The sequence below is a fragment of the Wasmannia auropunctata genome, unplaced genomic scaffold (assembly GCF_000956235.1).
Source record: "Wasmannia auropunctata unplaced genomic scaffold, wasmannia.A_1.0 LD335987.1, whole genome shotgun sequence".
NCBI lineage: Eukaryota > Metazoa > Arthropoda > Insecta > Hymenoptera > Formicidae > Wasmannia > Wasmannia auropunctata.
Genome location: NW_012026903.1, coordinates 2,665,171 through 2,689,368, shown reverse-complemented (window position 1 = coordinate 2,689,368; position 24,198 = coordinate 2,665,171). Strand labels below are relative to the sequence as shown.

Sequence of the window (24,198 nt, the reverse complement as noted above, 5' to 3'; positions counted from 1 at the left end):
CTTCCTGCATCTGACATAAAGCGTCGCCGCGGTGTGTGCCGTGTGCGCGATGTTCCGCTGCCGCTGAAGCGCCCCAGTCTCGCCTAGTGTTCGGTCCAGCGACGCTCCTACGCATCCAATTTATACGCCGTACGTTGTATTATCGCAATTGCGCCGGCCGAAGTGGCCGTGACTCCTGGACGGGCAACAGCCCTCCGGGCCCCCTCGCGTTTCCCTTGACGTCGAATTGAGCACCCGCGGTGAAAAAACAGTCGGTGCAGCAAGAATACCGTCTCTTTAACGGTATCGCGGTGGTGCGTTGCTGCGCGAACGCGAGCGGCGAGAGCGAGACGGGCGAGTCGCGAATCGAACCGAGATTTACGGAAGATTTGCGGAGGTAGCGCGAATCGCGAGTCAGGAGTAGTCGAGAATCTTCGGAGCCCCGGAGAGCGACGGGTGCCGTGAATCCTCTCGCGCATCGTGCTCCTGTTCCGCTCGTGCGCGACGCGGGGAAGGACGACGACCCGCCTGTGGGGCTCCTTTTGCGTTGCGGAATCCTCGATGGTGTGATGATTGGATTCCGGAGCTCCGGGGAAGAGTGGAGGGGGGGGGGTGATTTCTTTCGGCCGGTGTACATCTCGCACGGTCTTTACAGCCCCTTTAGACGGGCCCGATCGGGAGGATCGGCGCGCTCTCGCGATCGGTTATTTAGAGGACGGGGAGGGAATTCGGAAGCGACATTCCTCTAGCGGCGGGGACGTGACACGAATATCCATCGTCCGTTCATAGATCTGTCGTGCGGCTTCAAACGTTTTTTTCTTCGCGATACCTAGATGTTTTTCCAACGAGAATCAATTCAATTTAATTCACGAAGCATTGCGACTCCAGCTTCGGATTTAGTTCGAGACGTTTTTTGATATCGACGAATAATCGGCGCGCAAGTTTGTATAAATTGAAAAGTTATATAAATTCACGCAAAAATATTATTAGATATCAAAATACGCTTCGACCGAATGTTTTCCATTATTAATTGTGTATTTACATGTCGATCAATTTCACTTATTATTATTTTTTTTCAACGAGGATTTTTGGAGGAGAGAAGGCCCAATTGTGTTTATGTGTTTCTAATCTGTTGCCCCAAGTGATCTGATTGTTTTAAATTGCAGATGGCAGCGAATGCACTCGAGGAGAAGATCAACAAGATAAGGCAACAGAATGAGGAAATTAGGAGGAGGCACGAGGTAAGGATTAAGCGATTCCATAGCGATGTTTTATGTGAGAAATAATGGACTCCCCCGTTACGTGCAGGAAGTCGAGGAGGATAAGAAAAATGCGGCTAAATTGAACGCACTGGTGCAAATGGTACCGTCTACAGATTGGCCGGAGAGGAAGGAGCCGCCGGAATTTTCTAATCCACCTAGGACGAGTAGTAGCAAGTCGAAACCTGCCAAGGAACACCATGAACATCCTCAGCAATACCAGCCCGCGGGTGGTGAAGGACGAAAAGTTCATACCTTTGCTCAGGTGTGCAGAAAAGTTGTATTAAAAGGAGATCTTGATTTAGTAATATTTTACAATAGAACTTTGTTTAGCCGCACTATATATCAAGGTCAATTTCACCATCTTAACTCTACTAGCTGATTATTTCATTGGAATTGACCAATTTGTCATTAAATCAAACTAATCAGAATTGATCGCTGTTGACATTTATGCCTGTTTCAATCGTGGATTAACTTTTATCTCGGTTCAATTTATCTTTTTCTAATTTTTAGAAATAATAGATAGCCGAGCTATTTGGGTAATAAGGGCTTGATGCTCGACTTCAGTTTTCCGAATGTCAGCTCCTATTTATCGAAACTTATAAGTGAGCGTTTGTTATCCATTTGGTTATTGGAACTATCTTGTCCCCTGACATGTTCGGAGTTCTACTGCGATTTAATTTAATAAAATATCTTTATTCGAGAGCTTAGGTTTCTTTAAAGTTTGAGAATGGTTTCAACAAATTGAATATTCTCATAAATATTTTTAGGGACAAGGGCCTCCACCTGATCCTAAATACAACTTCCTTGCTGACGCTGAGAGAGAGGAAGGTGAAAAAGAGATCACAAAGGACAACTCAAATAGAGGGCAAAAATATTCGAGAGGCATGTTCAGGAGGAAACCTGGAGGGAAGGATGGGATGCAACGAGTACGTAAAACTTGAAATGTTCTAAATGTACCTACACACTGTTTTTCCTGTTTTTTTTTTAATGATCTATTTCTCGAAAAGGATTATAGAACGAGCAGAGGATTGCACAGGGACGAGCATCAGCCGGAATACGAAGCTTGGAGAGCCGAGAGGAATCGTATCGATGAGGATCGCATCAGCAGACAGAGAACTGCGGAGGGTAATTGGCGCAGAGAATGGGATAACGACAAGGTAAGAGCTACATAAAAAAAAGAAAAGAAAATCATGCATTGTCACATGACTGCGCGGACACGATGGATTACGTACATTCAATTGCAGGCGCACATTGTGGACGAAGTGGCGAGATCTGAGGCTAAATTAGGGGATTACGTAAAAAAGGACTATAAAGATTATGATAGGAGATACCACGTTAATGGTGAGAATCAATGGACTCTTATATATAAGTAGGAATATCACAAATCACGGAGGAGTTTTAAATTCCGTCCTCGTCATTGAACATACTTTTATATATATATATATGGATACAATTGCTTTGTGCAGGAAATGATTATGCAAGCCATAATCGCGGCGCTGGTCATCGTTCTTATCGGGGAAGTTCGAGACATTTTCATAATAATTATGAAAATAGTTCCAATAATACGTATCATCAGGACGGGCACGTTAAAAATCCCTCCGAAAAGAGAACCGTCATCGCTACCGACAAGAGCATAAAGGTTACGCTGAATCAGGGAAACATGGGGAAGGGTCCAGTCATGAGTGTCAAAGGTATATCAAAAGCGGCAGTGGCACATTCCCCGAATGTAAAAGGTATTTGGAATGCATTTTCAACGCTATTGTTTTCAGTAAACTCGCCGAGTATTGCTGGAACGGGACGAGTCGGGCCGCGACAGAGGAGTCGCGTAACGTACAGCAGTCACGCGGACGTTGAGGTAGCCTTCCCCGATGCCGAGCCCTTTTCACGCCCGAAGTCGTACGAGGACAGACCTAAGGGCGTCTATCACGAGAATCAGCACAAAGCCTCGAATTCGCGAAAGTCGCAGCTTCCACCGAAGAAAAAGGACTCCAGCAATAAATCTCCTTACCTCCGTAAGAAGGAGAACAGGAAAGACGATGAAGGCCTGCAGAAATGTGAGACGGAATCACGGGAAGAAAATATGGAGTCTAAGGAGTCACAAATGTCTTATGAATCTAAACCTCAAAGCGAGAACGCTGAGGAAAACGTTGCGGAGCCGTTACAGGATGGTGAGATTGTGACGACTGCGAACGAAAGAGAGGGCAATCTAATTTCTTCTGGAGATTCTGACATGAATGATACAGAAATAAAGAACACAGACAATCCGAATAGCAGTTTGAATTCGCCCGTAAACGAGATAAGGGAAGCTCATGCAGGCAAGGAAGATGAGGCGGATTTGCAGAATTTAGATTTACCTGCGACTGAAATTGACACGGTAATTGAAACGTGTGAAAAAGATGGAGAGGTGGAAGATAAGTTGGATGAGTCGCCAAATGTTCAAGCAGCCGTGACATCCGAGTGCGAAACTACTGAAACGAATTTGATCGTATCGACAGTAGAGGACGACAATGATGAAAATGAGACTAAATGCGTGGAGAACTCGTCATGTGACGCTGAGAAAGATACCAAGGAAACCGCAATGGAAAATGAAGACCACAATTCTGAGCAAACTAATGAAATCTTAAGCGATAACTGTGATACACAAACTAAAGATATGAGTGAGCAAGAAAACGATATTAAACACGATGCGGAGAGCTCTCCAGAAGAAAAAGAAGTAGTTAGTATTACGACTACAGCTGACGTAGATTATGTAGCAGAACAAAGTGATAAACTGAAAAGCGAGGACCTGAAAGCCTTAAAGGAAGAAGAGATGTTGACTATGGACGATAAAGTTGCTATTGCGGACGAAAAGATTAACGGTGACAAACAAGATGAAGCGAAATGTATTGATGAAGTTGAAGAGCGCACAGATGATAATGAGAAAGAGAGTAGCGTCGCAAGTAGCATCGTAGTTGATAAGAATCTCTAAAAGACGATTCTATACGTAGAGGAAAAAAGGACAGCTTCGAGTGAACTAGAACTAATAAAATAAGAAAGAGAGAGAGAGAGAAGTGCGAAGTAAAAAGAAAGAAAAAGTACGAAATGTTACGACGTAACTGTAAGTTACCGATAATGTGTGATAGGAGACAAAGCTTTTATAAATATTTGTTGAAATGCGTGATATATATTTCAAAAGTTAATTTTTATGGCAATATACGAGTTGAGAAAATCAAGCTATTCGAATAGTTCCCAACGAATTCTTATTTTTGGAACAAGCATTCGAGAATGTTACGTAGATAACTGCAAGTTCGCTGAGTGATAATACATCGCAATTCTATTTTTTGTTCCAGAATCTTACACATATATGTGCATATATATATATGTGTATATATATATATATACATATATACATATATACACAATATGTGAATATATATATACTCTGTTATCTGTTTAATTTTGTTTCTCTGATTCATTTAAGATTGCTCTAAAGTTCGACTAAATAAATGCTATACATGTACATGTATGTATGTATATGTATAGCACGATTTTCCGTTTATAGAACTATAGCATTTTTGTAATAGAAAAAAAAATAGCGAAATAACAGTCATTGTGTATGACATCTCCGAATTTTTATATAAAATGTAATGAAAGGAACGTTCACTCCTGTTCAAGTGACAATCAAAGAATATTTTGGCACAAGCAATAATAAAAAGAAACGGGATGTTTTAGATCAAGAGCAGCTGTGAGATTAATAAATTCTAATTAGATTTCTAACAATGATTATATCTTAATATTAGAGCAAAGATAACTTTTACCGATTGACGATGTTATTTGAATTTGTAGTTTATATATACATATATATAATTATTTATATCATATTAATATTTGTTTTTTTTTTATATTTTTGTTTTTCTCGTTGCTTGTATGATTCGTTGACAGATTATTAGATAGAACTCCTGGAGGCTCATGCGACTGAAATCATATCTGAATTGATCGACTTAAACTTCTTCGAAGGAATTAAATCATATAGAATATACGCACACATTCTATTATTAATTTTTTGATACTTAGTATATCATATTAGGAATATTAGTAATTAGACTCTCGTCGAAAACGACGATAATGTGTAAGTGAGATTTCTAGATTTTCTCAAGAGCACTTCTTTCGAAGCTAATTCTGTTGGACATATAAACTCTTTTCTTATTTTCTTCGTTAGAAAAAAAAAATGTGACGCGTTGCCATATCCATACAATGTTTTTTCAAGCCTCCATAAAACTGTTACTTTCAATCAATAGTTTTCAGTCATAGCATTTCTGAGATTATTCTAATGTGAAAAATAGTAATGAAGCATTGTTAATAAATCTAATTATATAATATATATTGTCTAACGAAATCTATTCATCTGTCTTGTCCTTCATTTCCCCCCCTAAAAATATATGCACTCGAGTAAGCAAGTGAAATTTGAAATGAAATTTAATCCCGTATCGAAAACAAAATTCCTGTGAATAATTTTTTAAAGCATTGATGCACACCACCTGTGGCCCGCTTGTGAATTTTTTTTTTTTGCGGTCCGCCGACTCAGCTGAAAGTATAAAATCAATCTGTTCTATTTTACGCAAACGAAATAAATACATATATGCGGTCCACCAAGATTCTGCTTATTTCTGAAAATTGTTTAAAAAATGTTGCGCATCACTGTTTTAAAAAAAAAAAGTAACGTGCGTGTCGTATTATCGGGTGAAGTGCAAGTAAAGTATACGCCCGTAAAATTTTGTCAATATATTATCACTCCTCGTACTCATACGTGCGGATAATGTATTTTCATACTTCTCGTAATACGGAGGCCGCTTTACATCATTTTATAACGTTTATAGGTATATTTTCTGTCTACACAACACCGATGAGGTTTGCCCTTCTCGAAACGCCGCAAAATATGAATGTTTCTGCAAAAGCGCTTTAGAAGCCTAAACTTGCTCGCCTTCGTCCGCATGAAAAGACATCGGTTTTTTTTTTCTCGAGGTGTCTCATCGTGATTAGCTTAAATAATCTAAGTCGAAACAACTATCTCTCTGAAACCACAACGGATTTTACGCGTTGCAGCATTTCTATTCTTCTCTCACGGCTGATAACAGAGAGAGAAAGAGAAAGAGAGACCGTTCTGGAAAGCAGAACGTTGGAAGACTTGCGTTTCACACGATATATCAAAAAGCAAAATTAAAATTTACAAGACGAATATATGATCAATTCTATCGTCGTCCGATAATCACGAAGAGAGGATCCCAACACAATTTTCTCATTCAGCCACCTTCGATAATTATTGTTGATACAAAGAAGATGATCCCTCGTTAACGTTCTAAATTGATTTCGTGAACAGCATGATTTTACTTACATTGTGTGTGTCATTGATATATTCATTCGATATGAAACATCAATTATGCATGACCGTAGCTTATGAGTTAACTCTTAACGTCTACAATTCTTCAATATAACGCTTAATTCATCATCCGACAAAGATTCTTTGCTTCAATAAATAGTAATACATCATTATCATATAGTGATATTGTTATTATCTTTATCAATATTTATCGTTCTGGAAGACATTATTGGAAGACTCGTTTCACGATTATTAACGCGTTTTAGTTAGTCTGCGAATTTTCCATGTCTGCAGAACGCTCGCGAATACGACTTCGAGAAAAAAGAAAAAAAATCTGCAAGTCTGAAGGATTAAGAATTCTAGAAAAGAGATGTAGACTTTCAAGTATTCCTGAAAAAATCTCAATTCTATCTCAATTCATAAAAAAATTAAAAAGATAAAATTATTCAAAGATTCTAAAATTGATCTAAAAAATTAAATAATTCTAAGAAAAGTTTTCACTAGGAATGTCACTAAATATGATCATCTCAAGGATCTACCAAGAATCCAAAAGTTACAGATTCAACGATTTGTAAATCTTCAAGAATATCTAGCATGGCGCTAATCATACAGAATACATTCTACGAAACGTAAAATGCTTCTCGAGCCGTCGCGGCATTCTGCAGTTCCACGGAACGACTACATTGTCTATACTCCTTAAACTAACGATCTATACGATCTTGGAAGACGTTGGATTATACAACTAATTGTACTTGGTTGTACATAACTGTTCGCGCATCGCTTTGCGTCTCGTTTGTACGGCGACGGGACGGCACGGCGGGACATCCCAAAATTATTGTTTGGCAGATTAATCATCGACTAAACGACTAACTATCTACTAACGTAGCGTGACGAGATCGCCATGCGTCCCGCCGCCGCGATTCACAATTCAACGCGTCGCATAAAAATTATACACGAGTATATATATATATATATATATATATATAACTTCGCAGCGATACAATTATAAAATCCAGAAAACTGTAACAGTAGTCAACTACTAGTTAGGCTGCGCTCTGCTTGCTGCTGCATCGTGGAAGACATCAGTTACCTCGTGCTTTACCATCACGTTCAATATGCGCGATGAGAATCTCTCGTTTTTTACCTAAAGGCTCCCCAATTCAAGGCAAATCGGGGGATTGGAAGACGATTGGATAAATCCTTCGCGTTACACAAACGTCGCGATTCTGGTCGAAATGTATAACGAAATTTTAACGCTCTCTAGCGAGCTAATAATTTTCCTTCTGAAAACAAGAGAGTTACAGTTAGTTAGAGAGAACTACAGTTAGCTGTAGAAAATAGTGTGTCCTCGTCTTTTGATTTTCACGTTTCTATTCTACAGACTATAATAATTGAAAAAATTGGATGTGTGGTGTGTTATTGCCCTTGAAATTATTAATTTATAATGATGTAAGTGTAAATTTGCGACGTGACCAACTAAACATGATTACAAATACACAAACGCAGATCGTGCGTTAGATTTCTATCGATATTATCGTTGGATTATACGATATTATCCTTCTGGAAGACATTATTGGAAGACTTGTTTCACGATTATTAACGCGTAATTTTTTTTGCGCGAATGGAAGATGCTCCTGCACTTTAATCGTTTCATTAGTTAAAAGATCATTTTAAAGAGATATAACTACGCACAATGTTACTTTGTAAAAATAATGAAGACGTTAAAATGACACGTGACAAGAATAGGTATCGAGTTACACAAAAAACGCAAAATTCTCATACGAATTAATCGCTCTCGAGCACGTGAAATATTTGATCCTCAATTCATTGATATGTTTCAAATTTACAGACATTTATTACAAGCAATTTTACGAAATTTAAAAAGGATTTTGCAATAATGTACATATTTGATATTAGCACACTTTGTAAAAAAAAAACATCTTGTTGATTATTGATCTGAACGTTATTCAGAAAAAATTTCTAATTTTTCCAAAGCACAAAGTTCTATCAATTATCGCTTCTGTTTTAAATTTTCTACAGTCTCCCGCATGCATCAGCAATTATTGCATAAATACCGAGCAACGTTTTAAAATCGAGAGCCGAATGTTCCGGCGGCCCGAGAGCGTTTCCGTAATATCGTTTCGGCGCAGGACAAGAACAACAGAACGACCTAGCTGGTGCGCGATCGCTCAGAAGGGCAGGCCAATCTCGAAGGCGTTGATCAGCGCGGAGCCGGAATCGTAGACGCCGATCACGCCGAAGAGAATACCGAGGAAGATGACGAAGCAATCGTAGGCGACGGCGCTCCACTCCATCGAGTTCCTTTTCAGCTTGAGGTGGAAGTAGCAGGGCCAGATGAACGAGAGCATGGTGCCGGTGAAGGAACCGATGAAGCCCATCAATATGCTGAAGTGCGGTATGAAGATCGCCATCAGTATGGTGAACACGACCACGCCGACCCGCCAGGCGAGGCCCCAGACCTTGAGCTCGCGGTCCACCGTCCAGATGGTCGGGAAGAGCGTTTTCGGTCGGCCGCGGAAGAAGGCGCGCTCGAGCAGCTCGCAGGCCGCGTAGTACGGCAGCGGATACGAGAGTATCGCCTTGACGACCAGGCACAGGTTCACCAGGCCCTTGAAGCCGGCCGAGTGCAGGTTGTTCGTGATCACCTGCTGCGTGTCGTTCTGGAAGGTCAGGAAGCAGATCCAGCCGAAGAGCGACTTGAACGCGGCCGCGGCGATGTGGCTCCAGTTCAGCATCCAGTCGAACTTGGAGCGATCGATGAGATTGCCCTCGAGGGTCGGCAGAAAGATCTGCGACGTGTAGCTGAAGACGATCACGCCGAGCGAGATCGGGAAGTTCTCCATGTCGATCGTCCACTTCACCTTCGACCAGCCCCAGTCACCAATCTCCAGGATACAGTAACCGATGATGATCGCGTTGATGAAGAGGTGAGACATCGTGCACCAGAAGCTCAGCACGGAGACGTGCTGGAGGGACTTGAGGAAGCCGAGCGGTAGCAGGAATATACCGATCAGCATCATCCAGCTGCGGGTGTCGATCGCGCCCTCGGGGAAGGTGCCGATCATCAGATCGCCGCACACGACCACGTACAGAATGCAGGTCATCAGCAGCTCGATGATCTGGGCGATGTTGACCACGCGGGCGCCCCATCTCGGCCCGAAGCACTCCTTGGCGATGGCCACGTACGAATCACGTACCCGCACACGCTGACCCGTCACCGTGTCCAGCTCGTACAGGCACTCGACGAGGATCTTGCCGGTGTAGCAGCAGATGTGCGCGATGCCGATCATCGCGGCGATCGCCCAGTAACCGCCACGCAGGACGGCGAACGGCAGAGAGACAATAAACATTCCCTAAGAAATTTAAAAAAAAAGGATGACTCACAGAAAAATATAATTAATAATTATAATAATTCGCTTTTACGGTCATTTTTCATAATCAAATATAACATCGCGATAACGCTTTTTCAACCCTTCCTTCGAATAGAAAATCAATGGAAAGATTATTAGTGGAAAGTGAGATTTCGCGTAGAAATCCCTGGTGAAAAAAATTTTTATTCCTTATATTAAAATACATATTTAACAAAATTTCTAAAAAAAATACCTGAAACTTCTTCAGATAAAAAAATTTCTTTTTGAAAGTTGTAAAATGAAGAATCTTAGAACTTTTAGAATATTTTAAAATTCACATATATAATAAAAAATTTTAGAAAAGCTGTAGAATTTCTGAAAAGTATTCGTATAAAAATATCTCATAATGTTCCAAAAAAAGTTGTACAGAAATTTCGAAAAATTCTGAAATTTATAGAAATATTGAAAAATTGTACAAAGAATTTGAAGAAAAATTTTCACCACGGATACCAAAAATTCCTTTTTTAATCCTGCAATACCTGAATGGCGTTTGTAACATTCCAAGCGGCTTGCCATTCGTTGATCTTGACACCGGGCCCACCGAACTCTCCGCCACCCTCGTCGTACTCGCTGAACTCTCCGCTGCTCATGCTTCCGGTTCTAACTTTATCCCTAAAATCGAAGAGGTGTACGTGATCAATTGATACCTGAACGGTAAGCGACAAAGCGCACGGAAAACGCACGCGGCGACGTATCCTTACCCGTTCCTCTGATAGCTGAAGGAGTCCTCGGCGATTCCCACGTTGTTCTGATCCCGATACGCCTGATCCCCGTTCATGGTCATCATCTCGGTGTTATCGTGACCTTCTTCGAAGGACTTGAACTGGCCCTGACCGGGCCGGCCTTGGGGATGGCCCTGGCCCCCCATACCGGCGCCGCCGCCGCGGATCAGCTCCAAGCACGGGCTGTTCTCCGGCCATATCGCCTTCAAGGTCTCCCAGGCGACGTTGACCGATGCACCGAAGGAGGGTATATAAAATCCTCGGAAATTCGCCATTTCTCTCCCCTATCTGTTGCCTCTACGACGTTTAATCCCTTTACAGACGCGATCCCGTACACAAGCTATATAGATACAGTGATTGAAGAAGTGGAGGTCGTGAAGAGTTAGAGTACACCATACCTCCTAGCGAGGTAAGCGGACATGGGGTCATTCGGCAATCCAAAAATTTAAATCGTCCGCGTCTCTTGGCAGGTGTTGGCAAACAGAGGATGTGCAAGTGACAAGAGAAACATGTATAGATTAGTAACACAGGAAACGGAGCGAGACGTGTAAAGGGGATGATGCGTTCGCGGATCTCTCCCCCCGTTACACAGATCAACGGTACGGAAACGTCTCGGAGTCCTTTAACGCCTTGGGATTAGTTCGTGCTAGACATTCATCATCGAGACCAATCGTGCTTACCAAACGGCGAATCCGGCGGCCGCTTCGGACGTACCTCCTGGGAGATCCCTGCTTCTCGACGGTCTTTCGCGAGTCTTCGCGCAGCGTAGAAAACGGAACGAAACGTAACTAAAAACGGCCGTGCGACCTCGGACGCAAGCGAGGCTTCATGAAGAGGTGAAGAGAGGCGAAGAAAAGAAGAAAAAAAGAGAGTGTCTGAGAGTGCGGAAAGGAATCGGAACGCGAAGGGCGCGGAGAATTATCGCCTAACTACTACCCGGATTGCGTGGCCGCATGATGACGACGATGGTTGCTCATCTACGATCTACACCCGCGGCTTGCGAGGCGAAAATCGCGGCGGGCCCGCGTCGATCCGCGGCGATCGACCAGCACAGCGGGGACACGGCGGCGTTTAAGGGATCGGGAGGATCGCAGGGGGTAATATGGCCAGCCTCCCCCGAATGCGCAGGATTCGATCGATGCTCCACGAAAGAGAGAGACGTATCGTCATCTCGCGCGTGTGCTTCCCGTATACGACGCCGTATCCGCGCGCATCCCCGATACAGGGGGGAGTGGGATAAGACCCGCGTTCCTTGAGCCCGCTATACAAGTGCGGATTTCGCGGATCTCGCGTGAGAATCACGCGAGATTAATTGAGAGGACCATGTAGTTCGCACGCATCCGCTTTCCTTTTTTAAACTAAAAAAAAGAAGGAAACACTTTGTGAATTAGAAATTATCCATTACATTAAACAATAAATATAATTGAATCTGCGTTTGACTTATAATATGTTCACCTAATTTATATCTGCGATTGAAGACTACGTCAAATTAAAATATATACCGCGAAATTATTTGTTAATTTCCTTTATATCTGATTAATGTATGCAACAATAAACGCTACCATGTTCGCTAATTTGCTCATTCGTTTGACCCTTCGATACAAATTGTCTATTTTTTCTATATCGAGCTTGTCTTTTTATTAATAAAAAAAAAAGATCACACGTGGAGTCTGACGCCAAGACGATGGGATTTTAGGGCTGACATCAAGAAGAGATACAGTCTACTTCAAAGGAACGCTTGGATCACTTTATTCGTATCATCATTAACCACATAATCTTGTTGTATCAAATAGAGAAGTAGATTAGACAGCTTAAGAACTTGGTGCTTCCTGATTAAATTTACAGAATGAGATTGCATTTATTGTGCAGCATTGCGGGGAGAGATCATTTGTAATGCTGTGTGAGGCTTAAAGTTCGAAATTGGTATAATATATTAATCCGATCAATCGTGGCTCAACTGGACGTTTTGCAACTGCGAATTTCTAACTTGCGAGAGTTCCTATTTAATTTTATAGCAAGCCACGGTAAATTGATTTATTGTAAAACGAATAAATTCCATAGCTGTAAAAGAACGAATAAATCTTCTACTTCAGACTGCGAAGAAAACGTGCTTGGAAATGACGTAGTCTGGATGTTTTTCAATAAATAAAGAAACCAACTTATTTATTATTTCCTTATGCACTTCGCTCTGGATAATGATTACAGACAATTAGCCTTAACAATTCTTTTAAAATTGTTTGCGTCCCTGCGAGCGGAACTCGCATTGAACTGCGGCTTCCTTCTATTTCCTCGCAATATGCAATTGTGGTATTAAAATGAACGATCGTTCCACAGAGAGCACGACTTTGCTGAAATATCTAAAATTTAGCCGGAATTCAGATTTGAAAATACTTTTGTTGAATCATCAAAATGAAATGCGTTGAAAACTCAAACACTAAGATTTTTGTGAGCTACAAAAAATTTTGATATTCCAGCAATCAATTTTTGAGGTTTCCAACATTATTAATTATTTTTAATTATTTCAAATTGAATTTATGATTAATATTTTTATTTTTGCTTCCAACAGAATTATTTTCGGATCTGTATCCAGCTAAAATTTCAGATATTTCAGCAAAGTCGTTCTTTCCGGGAACAAATGTCTTCGGTGATAAAACCGAGACCCACGAAAAAAACACAACTGAGCTTACACGGGCAGCTCGCGGCACGCGATTTTTTTCATTTCTTTTTTTAACGAGCATAAAATAATTAAACTACGCAATTAATGGTCTATGCGATCGAACACGCTTCTTAAGTACTAGAGAGAAATTTGAAAGAGAGAGAAAGAGTGTGCACTTTTAATACATAAATGTCCAAGTATTTAGAATCACTTAGTGCTTATGTAACACTATATACTTTAGTATTTATATAGCTCAATGTATTAAGCTCCTGCTTCTAGACTACGCTTTATAGTCTTGATATAGCCAAGTCAAATAATTCTAAAATTATTTCAACGATTTCATATTATTATATTGTTTAGACGTTAGAAACGATTACCGTGACATATAAAATTGAAAGTGATATTTATTACAAAGATATGTGGAGAATATATGTTATAGTTTAACATATACAATTGTAAATACTAATGTCCAATATTTAAATGAATCCTCAAATATTATAAACCATGGCAATCCTCTCTCCTTTGTACACGATACAAACGTGCTCGATAAATACTTGAACATTATGTCAAAATTCTGCGAGAAGGGGGCAAAGAGATATAAAGATAAGATTTGTTACGCTTAACGTGATGGCACTCGACGCGTAATAAAAAAAAAATGATTTATCTAATGGATTTATCTTTCTGACGTCACACTTTAACGCGGCTGTAGGAAACAGGAGCCTTAAGAAGCACGTTTTGTCGCTTAAACAAATAATTGCCAAGCTCAACTGTTTCGTATATTTAAAAAAAAAGGCAAAAAAAAAATCGGCGCGAATCGTACGCTACGAGGGACCCTCGCCGGCTCCGGTAAATATTATGAACGGTACGTATACGGTAAATAAATTCACTAAATAACAACAAAAATAATTCTCTGTTGAAAAAAAAAACGTAAAGATTATTCAAGTCCTTTGCATCGCACTGCGTACGCGATTTCGTGAGTTGCCGGCTTAAATTCAATTATAAATTATAACTGCACGTAGCTTTATTTCTCTTTAAATAAAATCGATTTGTCAGTCTTCCGTATCTTTTATATATTTTTTCTTTCTTTCCGGATGAAAGGAAAAAGGAACCTCCCCGGCCAACGGAGAAGAATTGACGACCGTTTATATGTACATAACTTCGAAACACGAAGGGCAGACGAGAGATAGCCACATGTATATTTCTGTGCAGGAATGACACGCACACGCCGCGGCGAATGTACAAACATCGAAAACACGGTACAACTATATATCGAGGTCGCGCGGATGTTACGGCCTAGACTTTGGGTAAAGAGTACGAGCTAAAGATTTAATATTTAAATAATAATTTGTCTATTAGCAAATCTTTTTGTACTATATATATATGTATATATATCTAACTACGTTTCCCACCACATACAATATTCCCATCGATGAAGTTGTACACGGATGAAATTCCACGCCGTCGAGAAAACGTGCGCGATCACGCGATTTTACAGCGTCGGAGCAATGGACTTAAAGCAATCAGTGTCATTCCATTTTCCAAACCGACGATTTGGAAATAAAAGAATCGATTTGATTTGGAAAGAGGTGCCGTATGCTCGAGCACGGCATTCCTCGGTGCTCTCTTATTACATAGCGAACTAAGAGACAACAAACGTTCTGCCCTCGGTTCTTTCAAGCAAGCGACTAATATGTCGCTATATATTTTGATTTTAGATGCAATTACCGTCAAGATATATTATCGCAAAAACGCAGTCATTCAACATGTACTCATATGTATAGAGTCCCTCTTTTTGAGACTTCAATACCTTCAAATATCAGCACGCGACGGCACGTAATATAGTTTTACAAATTTCGTACAAAAATCGCTACTGGTGTACAAAAGTGTCCGATTGTCTTTTCATCTTCGAGCGACAGTGATTGTTTTATTTCCAAAATATCGAGAGACTGTCTCGTCTGTAAAGATCTAACAAGAATCGCCGAGCATCGTTCAGGCGTGGAACTTCGAAAAGCGTGAAATTTCGAAAAAAGTAGAATTAATTTGATTTACTTACGAGACTAAACTTAAGGAAAACCAATGGAAATGTTCGTCGGGTGGCGAACGAGACTTGCGAAATCGCGATTCGCACGGCATTACTCACTCGCTCACGTCCCTCTGCGTTTGATGGGAGTCGCTGCTCGAAATTAGGCTCTCGATCGCGCTGTCCTGTTGCGAGATCGTCTCCGAGCTCCTGGTCGTACAAAGTTTGTTGGACTTAGCTTCTACGCGATTGCACTTAAGATTCGGATCTATCAAATTTGGATTCGACGCGGAATGTATAGAAACGTTAGGCTGAGCGGGCACCGGTCGTTGACATGAGTGCAGCATTAGCTCTGGTCCACCGCCATACGTAGTCAGGAAGAATTGCCACAATTCTTCGGGGATCTGGCCGTAATCCGAGCCTGCAAGAAAGGGGAATATGTACATGTAAAAAAGAAATAAATAAAACGTATAAAATAACTTTTTTTATAACTTGACGATTACAATTTGATAATAAATTATCGAGATAGAATTAATTACAGAACACTTGTTTGTTTCTATCATTGTAGATTAACTCTAATCTCCGTTTAACTTGCTCTTTATCTCTTTATCTTTTTCTATAATTCTCGGAATCAGAGAAAGATTTTAAGCAAGTTAAATCGAAATTAAAGTTAATCTGCATTGGTGAGCATTACTTATTCATCGAGATACAAAGACTTACCGACTTTAAGACTATTTTGTCCGTTTTTATTTACAACGATGGAATTATTATCGATTGGTCCTGGTGGCTGCGTCTCCTTGCCTCGGACGAAGCTCTGCCATTGTCTCAACCATGCCATAGCCAGCGCATAAATGGCTGTGGGATTGTCCGTGTTCAGCCGTTGAAACAGCTCCATCTCGTACTGTCTGCGCTTCTGCAAGGATTCGTACTTTTCTTCGCAGGTCGGGCACTCGTACAGATGCGTGCAGGCTGGGCCGCCTCCAAATCTGAGAAAAGAAATGAGAATATTAGAGACATAAATATGCATATAAAAATGCAATTTAAAAAAAGTAATAATATTATTGCAGTCAGAGAGACTTACGCATTGTACAAGTATTCCCAAACTGCTTGCGGTATGGGCATGCTGATCTTGTCGACAAATTGCGCCCTAACGGGGATCACTCCGCCGTGCGGGCACAGGAAGTCGGAGTTGTCGATCGGGCCGGGCTCGGAGAACGTGTTGAAGCGGTTGATCCACTGGCGGGACACGAAAAAGTTCAGATCGGACACCTCGCGGGACGATATCTCCATCAGCTCCATGGTCTTGTCGCGCAGCTGCAATATCTCCGGCGACCATTTCTTGTAGAACAGCACGTACGCCTCGCAGTGCTTCACCGTTTCCGGCGACACCTCCGTGACGCACTGGTCGTCGAACTCGTACCACTTGTTGGCGATGGGATTCAGCGCGTAACAGGTGTAATGGCCGCCGCCGGCCGTGCCGTGGTGGCAGATGACCGATATCAGATTGTAAGTGGTGACCTTGGACACGCACTCCTTGTGCAGATAGGGCCGCATGTCAAGGCCCTCGAGGGGGAACGACACGTAGTTGGCGATCTTCGAGCTGAACATCAGCTCGTGGCGGAATCTCTTCAGGTGCACGCACAGTATCTCGGGCAATTCCAAGACTTTGGAGAACTTGATGCCGTTGCGCAGCTTGTTGCACTTCTCGCAGCTGTACATGTTGTCGCCCTTAAGCTCGTCGGCGCTAAAAAATGCGGAGAGGCAGTCGTGCAGACTGACTACTGGTCCCCAGAACCACGAGCGCATCCACTGTAGGAACCACGACAGCCAGCCCGACTGATTCGTCACGTAGACCACATCGGAACACGGACCGGCCTTCTGCGGCGTCAGCGAACCCTGATGCAGCATGTCGATGTGATCTCTGCTCGGGATGGGCAGGGACAGATCCTGGAAGGTCTCCACCCGAGTGGAAATTCGATCGCACGTCAGGCACTGCACGCTACTCAGAAGCTTGCCGTCGAACGTGTCGCTGATAATGCTGCGTGTCTTCATTTGTTTTTTAGTGCGATGCTTGGCCGGCGAGTTTTGCGGCGAGCGTTGCGGCGGCGCGAACGGCAACGTCGGCTCGACGTTCGACTTCTTCATGCTCCTGCTCGTGAACTTGTTCCGCAACTTCTCCGTCTGCGACACGCGGGAGTACCGTCTCTTCGTGCCGCGTTCGCCCTCGTCGCTCAAGGAGCTCTGTTCGCTCACACCCGAGTCGCAAGTCTCGTATTCGGCGTCGGACTGACTGGACGCATTGCCGTCAATCTCAGTCTCGTCCTCGTCCTCCGAGGACTGGTCCCCCAGTCCCTTCAGCCGCAACTGAATGTCCCTGTCGTCCTCGATATGCTCCTTCAGCTCCTCGTGTAGTTGATCCATGAAACATCTGAGAAATTCCTGCGTGTCATGTTGATGGTATCCTCGGAACATCGGATGAACCGTCCTGATGCCGGACAGGATACCGTGCGGCACGACGTATCCTCTCGTCTTTTTGTTCCACATATCCCGAATGAGATTTAGGTAGTTCAGACTCAGCCCGGGTTTCCTGTCCTTCGACATGTAACTGACCATGTGGCCGCAATCCAAGAAGAACTGAGTCAAGGGAGACACGTTGGATAAGGCTTGCAGTGCTGCGTTCATGTAACACGTGTTGCCTATGTTCTGCAAGCCCACCAGACCTCTCGGCTTCCCGGAAAAGTCCTTGCTCTCGTCCGAGTCTGTACTATCGGGAGAATCCCCGGATCGTTCGTTAAAAGAATTTCCTTTCTCCGAATTGATTCTATTTAATGGTGATGATGACCAATCTCCGTAAAATCTGTTAACAAAAAAAAAACACGTTATGTGTCTTTTTTCTAGAATCATAGTTCTAAACTTAATTTAATTCATACTCGCACGGACATAAGTCTTGGCCATAAATATAATATACTTTCAATTTATTGCATTTTCTTGGAAAAGATGGTAATAAAAGGAAATATTTATTTTTATAACAAAATATTAAAATTGTTATAAAAATAAATATTTTTCAATAAAACTGTCCAATTTATTTTTTGTTAGATGTAGAATGTAAAGATTCTACTTTAATTTGCGGGAATGTTTTGTACTTATGGTCAAGGCAGTATTTACATAGAATAAATCTGAAAATGTAAATAAAATCAATTAATTATTATTCATAAGATCATATCAATCACTGAGTTCTGAGAGATTTCTATTCTAGAGATTTAAAAACTGTTTTTAATTCAACAATTCAACACAATTCGTTTTAGAATAAAAATGTACAAATAATTATTTTGGCAATAGAAATCTTTATAAGATTACGATATTCAAGACTAAAACTTTTAGTATTTTAGAAAACCTTTATAAGAAATATGTAAGTAATTATTTCAGCATTAAAAGTTTTACATAGGTTTCTAATGTTTTAAGATAAAATGACTTCTCGCAATAAATTTTTTGCAGTGTTTTAAGATTAATATTATTAAATTGCTTGTCAATTTAATTTGTAATATTACTCTTTCTATTTCAGTTTAGGATTAACATTTCAAGAACTGAAAATTAAATCGGCGCGCAGTTTACAGAACTGAATATGTATGTATACAAAGTAATACTGAAACATTACTAAACATGAAGATCTAGCTCAGACCAAAAAAGCATTTCCCTATTTAATTGCGTTATATTTCACATACTGTCATTCATTGTTGTTTAAAATTATTACTTGTCCATTCGCTTACTTATCAAACATCAACCTGTCGAGGCAATCCAGCTTGGACTCGACGCCACCGGGAGCGTCCCCGGCGAACTTGCCCATGGTCTTGAACTCCACTTGCGTAGGTGACAGCGGGGGTGAGGGCACGTGCTTGGCGATCGCCTCGCTCTTGCACGCGTAGCACCAGATCCGGTTGGTGGATAGATTCATGTGGGCGCAGTGCGCCGGGAAGTTCTGATTGTGGATGGTGCTGTGGTCGAGATGCGTCTCCGCGCAGCCGACCCAGCGGCAGTCGGGGAAGAGGCAGAGCCAGAGATTCGGGCCCGGGGTGTCGCAGTCGCTGCACTTGACGAAGCGCTCCTCCCGGGCCATCACCGCCTCGATGAAGGCGAGATCGCCGCGGTTGGCCAGATGCGGGCAGTTCCTCACGACCAGCGGCATCCTTACCTTCTCCTCCTGCTCTCTCTCTTACCCAGGAAAGGGAGCGAATCGCCGTCGCGGAGGATCCTCTTCCTACCTACGGATGACGAGGTTGTCGAAACGCGCTGGTGCACTCCTCCAGGAGCGAGGAGCGGGGAGTGCAGGTGAGACGCTTTCGCGACCTCGCGTTCCCTCGCGCTCTCTCTCTCTCTCTCTCTCTCGCGCGCGCGACAGTCCGAGATTCTCCCGTCCGGGACTACGCGCGGCTCGCGGCAACGCGCGCCGCTGTCATCCTCGTCACGCTGCCGTCGTCGTTGCCGCCGTCGTTGTTGATCATCGTCGTCATAACTCGTCCGTCGCTCGCTCCCCCGTCCTCTAACCTGATCGTGACATATCGCGCGCCGTGATCAACGGGTGTATCGGGCCTCTCCTCCAGTCTCCTCCTCGCACACGAAAACGATTGTCATTGGAGTGTGTTACATATATCCTGTGTAAACGAATCGTTAAGGCCCGTCCACACAGATTCGTCGCCACTCGCCGACAGCCAATCGTCGGCCCTGAAATCGAAAGGCCATATCGTTTTGACTCTCGTGATGACTTCGATATAAATTTTAAATCGCCGATTAATTTATCAAGAATTATATAGCTGTTGTTGTTGCAACATAGAATTATTAATCTTCTATTAATAGATTAGATTGAATTGGATTAGATAACGAACAGCACGTTGCAGTTAGAAATTTTGCGCAAGCAATTCTCCTGATTGAATTTATCGCCGATTCACTAAATGGAAAATCAAATTATTATGAACAATTCTGAATAATTTGAATAAATCTTTGACTTTAAAAATCAGATACTTTCTCATTTATTTTCTCGCGACTTTTTATCGCATTTTAAAACGCGAGATTTATACGCTATCGTTTCGCTAAAAAAATGGGAACGAAAAGGACGAGCACAGTTCAATTCTGGTTCAATGAACTACGGTTGGCGACGTCTCTTCATAAAAACAGTGACCTGAAGTCAACGTCACGGACAAGTTAGGTTATGGTCGAACACAGCGCTTTGTGGGCTTGACTCCAGACAAGATTGCACATGGATTATTGACAAGTTTCGCGTGGCCGAGACCTTTTACAGCTCTGAGCTCAGTCCGCTCGTACGGATAAGGGAAGGATTCATCTTGGCGCGAGTATTAATTATTTAGGTAACGATCGGAACGCGATTTCGATATATCCTTTACCAACTTTCCTCCAGACGTTACTAACCTGCAAGTTAACCTATCATTCGTATTTTTTCAATAAACGCCTCGACTGAGAACTTCGCACGTTTCTCAGGATTGTCGATGGCATATCCTTGCCAAATACCGTTTCTTGTGCTTGTCACGTTGTCATCGGGGTGTCGGGCACTTCGACGTCGCCGTATTGTACAATCTTGGGCGTGCTTTCAGCAAAAAGCATGGTGCTGTCGTGTCGATTTTACAAGGAAAAGTATCCGGAGGTGGAGGACGTGGTGATGGTGAATGTGCGCAGTATAGCCGAGATGGGCGCGTACGTCCATCTGCTGGAGTACAACAACATCGAAGGCATGATCCTGCTGTCCGAGCTCTCCAGGAGACGTATTAGGTCCATCAACAAACTTATCCGAGTAGGCAAAACGGAGCCGGTGGTCGTCATTCGTGTAGATAAGGAGAAAGGTGATTGCTTGTTTTATTATTGTTTCTGTTTTCAGCAGAGAAAGCAGCTTATGTAACTGCTACAAGATTCTTTAACATGATCTGCTCTTGCTCTTGGTTTTTTATTGATCTAAATGTATAAACTGATTTTTTGCTTTCAGCATTTCACGGATCTAAATATATAGTATTGATCTGATCTAAGTATGTCACATATTTAAAAAATCTTGCAGTTGCAAAGTTGCATTTTTTTTCTGAATGTAGTCATTGATTTACATTGGTCTATAATTCGCAATGAAATGCGTAAATCGCGGGTTCTAGGCTACATCGATCTGAGCAAGCGTCGTGTATCCGCCGAGGACGTGGAAAAGTGCACGGAGAGATACGCCAAAGCTAAAGCTGTTAATTCGATTTTGAGACACGTGGCGGAATTGTTGCACTACGATAACGACGACCAGCTGGAGGAACTCTATCAGAAAACGGCCTGGCACTTTGAGGAAAAGTACAAGAAACAGAAGGCGTCCGCTTACGATTTTTTCAAACAATCAGTATTGTAAGCAGACTCTAACACCGGCGTTGTACGGACGCGAGATACACGTTTCGGTGGAGATCCGGAGATATATTTATGAACACGACTTTCAGGGATCCCTCTATTTTAGCAGAATGTGGCTTGGACGAGCACACGAAGGAAGTACTGTTAAATAATATCAAGCGAAAGCTCACGTCGCAAGCGGTCAAAATTAGAGCGGATGTGGAAGTGGCGTGTTACGGATACGAAGGGATCGATGCTGTCAAGACCGCGCTGAAGGCCGGCTTAGCTCTTTCCACCGACGAACTTCCCATAAAAATTAATTTAATCGCTCCACCCTTGTACGGTACGTTTTTACATCGTCTTTCAAATTGATCATATATATCGTCCGTTAAGATATGATGTTGTTTCTTATTAAATAATCATTTTCAGTTATGACGACATCTACCCCGGAAAAACAGGACGGCTTAAAGGCGTTAGGCGACGCGATCGAAGTCATACAGGATAAAATAACGTCGCTCGGAGGTGTATTCAATGTTCAAATGGCAGTAAGTTTCATGGATGAGCATATGTTCATTTAACTCCTTTTCGCGTACTATAATAAAGAGACTGTACCGTGTTTCTTTTTCGCAAAAATTAGCCAAAAGTCGTTACCGCGACGGACGAGGCAGAATTGGCGCGACAGATGGAACGAGCGGAACTCGAGAATGCGGAGGTTGCTGGCGACGATGAAGAAGAGGTGGAAGGGCTGGAGGGCGATTTTAGCGGTGGCGAAGGAGCCGAGCCGAACAGCAAAGGTATCGAACAGAACGGCAAAGCCATAGACCAGAACGACAAAGAAGATGATGATGTGTCTGAAGAGGAAGACAATTGAGAAAAATATATATATATTTATATATATTTGTGAGAGTAATAAAAATACACATTTGATTAACCGACAGATATTCGCATGCGTTTTTCAATTGCAGCTAGAATGTAATAAAATGTTCTACTGCCTTTTGTTGGACATGCCAGCACAGTTTTTCAATAAATATATGAAAATAAAAGATGTAAAAAATCAAGCATTGTAATTTATAAATAGAGATGAAAGTTTTCTACTGACTTGATATACAATAAATGATCTTAAGACAGGTGTTCTTATTTCTGACATAAAGGGAACTCCAAGCATTACTCCAATTGTCCGTTTATGACAATATTCGATGTCGTCCGTTAATAGTGGTATGCAATTTGATTTAGAAAACATTAAAAATCTTAAATAGTTGGTGTTAAAACGTGTATCAAGTTCTTCGTTCTTGGTTTATATAATTCTATGTTTATACAAGGTGCTCCGAATTTGAATGTTAAAACTATGGGAACGACAAATTAATAAATTATATAAGAGATGTTTGTAAATGTATCAATAGATGTTTCTAGGTTTCCTTTTTAGTATTTTTATTAAAACCTCATAGTTTTACTGACAAAGTTTATTCATTAGCGATCGTCACTTCCACCTCTACGCCGGGCTCGATGGAAATGCTTGTGATCTGTTTCACAATCTCTGATGGCGAATACAAATCGATCACTCTCTTGTGAATTCGCATCTGGAAGCGATCCCAGGTTTTCGAGCCCTCACCGCAGGGCGTTTTGCGAGTTGTTATTCGCAGGATCTTCGTTGGCATGCGAACGGGTCCTTTGACCTTCAATTTCTGCTTCTTTGCCCCGTTGATCAGCTCGGCGCACACTAAAACAAGCCACAATCGAGTTATTTATTGTATTAGATTCATAAAAACTGTATCAATATATATAAAATTAAAATAATTTAGAGAATATATATAAAATTGAATTTAGTAAATTTTGTATCAATATACAATGCAATTTGCGGAATTTAATTTTATAATTTTGGCAAAGCAAACTTTTGAGTCTACTCACCTTTTTCGAGGGAACGAACATTGCGTGACGTGAGTGTGATTCTTATACGGTGAATCGGAGTGACTTCCTGTCCTGGCTTCTCAGGATTATCGACCTTGGTCGTGGCCTGAAAAATAAAAAAAGAATGTTAATTCTTTTACAAACACACGTAATATATAAAAATATTCGTAGGCCATTTATAACAATTTCGTGTGTTTCTTTTAAATTATTTGCGAAAATACATCACGTATTTGTTTAGATTTGAGCGCGTCCCATTCCGTGATGACGCTTAACCTAACTCAGGACTCGATATGACTCGTTCAACGCGAATGTATAGCCGATAGAGCAAAGATAATTGTCTAATCGTTAATTAATGCTATCCGAATCACTTACCATGGTTGATTTTTAGTACTGGCCGAGATAACCAATTTGTACAGAGTAAAACTGATCAGCGCTGAACCAGTACGTCTATACGTTCCACGTGCAAAGCACAAGAGAGGTTAAACGACGCCACTTCCGGTCAGCGCAGCT

General features: G+C 41.8%; 5 protein-coding genes across 8 annotated transcripts; 2 read left to right on the top strand and 3 right to left on the bottom strand.

The window, feature by feature from the left end:
- The first annotated feature begins 30 nt into the window (after positions 1 to 30).
- Positions 31 to 5,620, top strand: LOC105454288 (glutamic acid-rich protein-like). Of its 4 annotated transcripts, none has more exons than XM_011696820.1 (8): positions 31 to 129; positions 1,146 to 1,220; positions 1,288 to 1,503; positions 2,009 to 2,167; positions 2,249 to 2,398; positions 2,486 to 2,582; positions 2,708 to 2,932; positions 3,011 to 5,620. In XM_011696820.1, exons 2-8 carry the CDS (start codon positions 1,146 to 1,148, stop codon positions 4,207 to 4,209), a joined length of 2,121 nt encoding a protein of 706 aa, XP_011695122.1. In that variant the 5' UTR covers positions 31 to 129; the 3' UTR covers positions 4,210 to 5,620. The 4 variants fall into 4 exon arrangements, with proteins under 4 accessions (XP_011695122.1, XP_011695124.1, XP_011695125.1 ...); XM_011696822.1 differs by lacking the exon at positions 31 to 129 and adding an exon at positions 169 to 293; XM_011696823.1 differs by lacking the exon at positions 31 to 129 and adding an exon at positions 525 to 543.
- A 3,166-nt stretch (positions 5,621 to 8,786) lies between these two features.
- On the bottom strand, positions 8,787 to 11,025 carry LOC105454285 (vesicular inhibitory amino acid transporter). The gene is made up of 3 exons (XM_011696816.1): positions 10,730 to 11,025; positions 10,508 to 10,640; positions 8,787 to 9,971 (listed from the first exon to the last, which is right to left on the bottom strand). Exons 1-3 carry the CDS (start codon positions 11,023 to 11,025, stop codon positions 8,787 to 8,789), a joined length of 1,614 nt encoding a protein of 537 aa, XP_011695118.1.
- Positions 11,026 to 12,475: 1,450 nt separating this feature from the next.
- On the bottom strand, positions 12,476 to 20,075 carry LOC105454286 (ubiquitin carboxyl-terminal hydrolase 20). Its single transcript, XM_011696817.1, has 4 exons — positions 19,194 to 20,075; positions 16,508 to 18,283; positions 16,147 to 16,412; positions 12,476 to 15,847 (listed from the first exon to the last, which is right to left on the bottom strand). The coding sequence occupies exons 1-4, from the start codon at positions 19,607 to 19,609 to the stop codon at positions 15,543 to 15,545; spliced, it is 2,763 nt and encodes a 920-aa protein (XP_011695119.1). The 5' UTR covers positions 19,610 to 20,075; the 3' UTR covers positions 12,476 to 15,542.
- A 520-nt stretch (positions 20,076 to 20,595) lies between these two features.
- On the top strand, positions 20,596 to 23,166 carry LOC105454284 (eukaryotic translation initiation factor 2 subunit 1). The gene is made up of 6 exons (XM_011696815.1): positions 20,596 to 20,786; positions 21,030 to 21,275; positions 21,573 to 21,804; positions 21,894 to 22,126; positions 22,213 to 22,328; positions 22,421 to 23,166. The coding sequence occupies exons 2-6, from the start codon at positions 21,038 to 21,040 to the stop codon at positions 22,652 to 22,654; spliced, it is 1,053 nt and encodes a 350-aa protein (XP_011695117.1). The 5' UTR covers positions 20,596 to 20,786; positions 21,030 to 21,037; the 3' UTR covers positions 22,655 to 23,166.
- A 28-nt stretch (positions 23,167 to 23,194) lies between these two features.
- LOC105454283 (40S ribosomal protein S20) lies at positions 23,195 to 24,169 on the bottom strand. Its single transcript, XM_011696814.1, has 3 exons — positions 24,061 to 24,169; positions 23,689 to 23,794; positions 23,195 to 23,500 (listed from the first exon to the last, which is right to left on the bottom strand). The coding sequence occupies exons 1-3, from the start codon at positions 24,061 to 24,063 to the stop codon at positions 23,244 to 23,246; spliced, it is 366 nt and encodes a 121-aa protein (XP_011695116.1). The 5' UTR covers positions 24,064 to 24,169; the 3' UTR covers positions 23,195 to 23,243.
- Positions 24,170 to 24,198: the final 29 nt, after the last annotated feature.

Coding starts and splice junctions, on each gene's coding strand:
- LOC105454288 (XM_011696823.1), top strand. Junction 2,583..2,707: donor TAGGAGATACCACGTTAATG/GTGAGAATCAAT, acceptor TGCTTTGTGCAG/GAAATGATTATGCAAGCCAT. Junction 2,933..3,010: donor TCCAGTCATGAGTGTCAAAG/GTATATCAAAAG, acceptor TATTGTTTTCAG/TAAACTCGCCGAGTATTGCT.
- LOC105454285 (XM_011696816.1), bottom strand. CDS start 11,025: ATGGCGAATTTCCGAGGATTTTATATACCCTCCTTCGGTGCATCGGTC. Junction 10,641..10,729: donor TTCAGCTATCAGAGGAACGG/GTAAGGATACGT, acceptor CTTCGATTTTAG/GGATAAAGTTAGAACCGGAA. Junction 9,972..10,507: donor ATGTTACAAACGCCATTCAG/GTATTGCAGGAT, acceptor TAAATTTCTTAG/GGAATGTTTATTGTCTCTCT.
- LOC105454286 (XM_011696817.1), bottom strand. CDS start 19,609: ATGCCGCTGGTCGTGAGGAACTGCCCGCATCTGGCCAACCGCGGCGAT. Junction 18,284..19,193: donor GACAGGTTGATGTTTGATAA/GTAAGCGAATGG, acceptor TTTTGTTAACAG/ATTTTACGGAGATTGGTCAT. Junction 15,848..16,146: donor ACAAAATAGTCTTAAAGTCG/GTAAGTCTTTGT, acceptor CCTTTCTTGCAG/GCTCGGATTACGGCCAGATC.
- LOC105454284 (XM_011696815.1), top strand. CDS start 21,038: ATGGTGCTGTCGTGTCGATTTTACAAGGAAAAGTATCCGGAGGTGGAG. Junction 21,805..21,893: donor TTTTTCAAACAATCAGTATT/GTAAGCAGACTC, acceptor CACGACTTTCAG/GGATCCCTCTATTTTAGCAG. Junction 22,329..22,420: donor TATTCAATGTTCAAATGGCA/GTAAGTTTCATG, acceptor CGCAAAAATTAG/CCAAAAGTCGTTACCGCGAC.
- LOC105454283 (XM_011696814.1), bottom strand. Junction 23,501..23,688: donor TGTTCGTTCCCTCGAAAAAG/GTGAGTAGACTC, acceptor GGCTTGTTTTAG/TGTGCGCCGAGCTGATCAAC.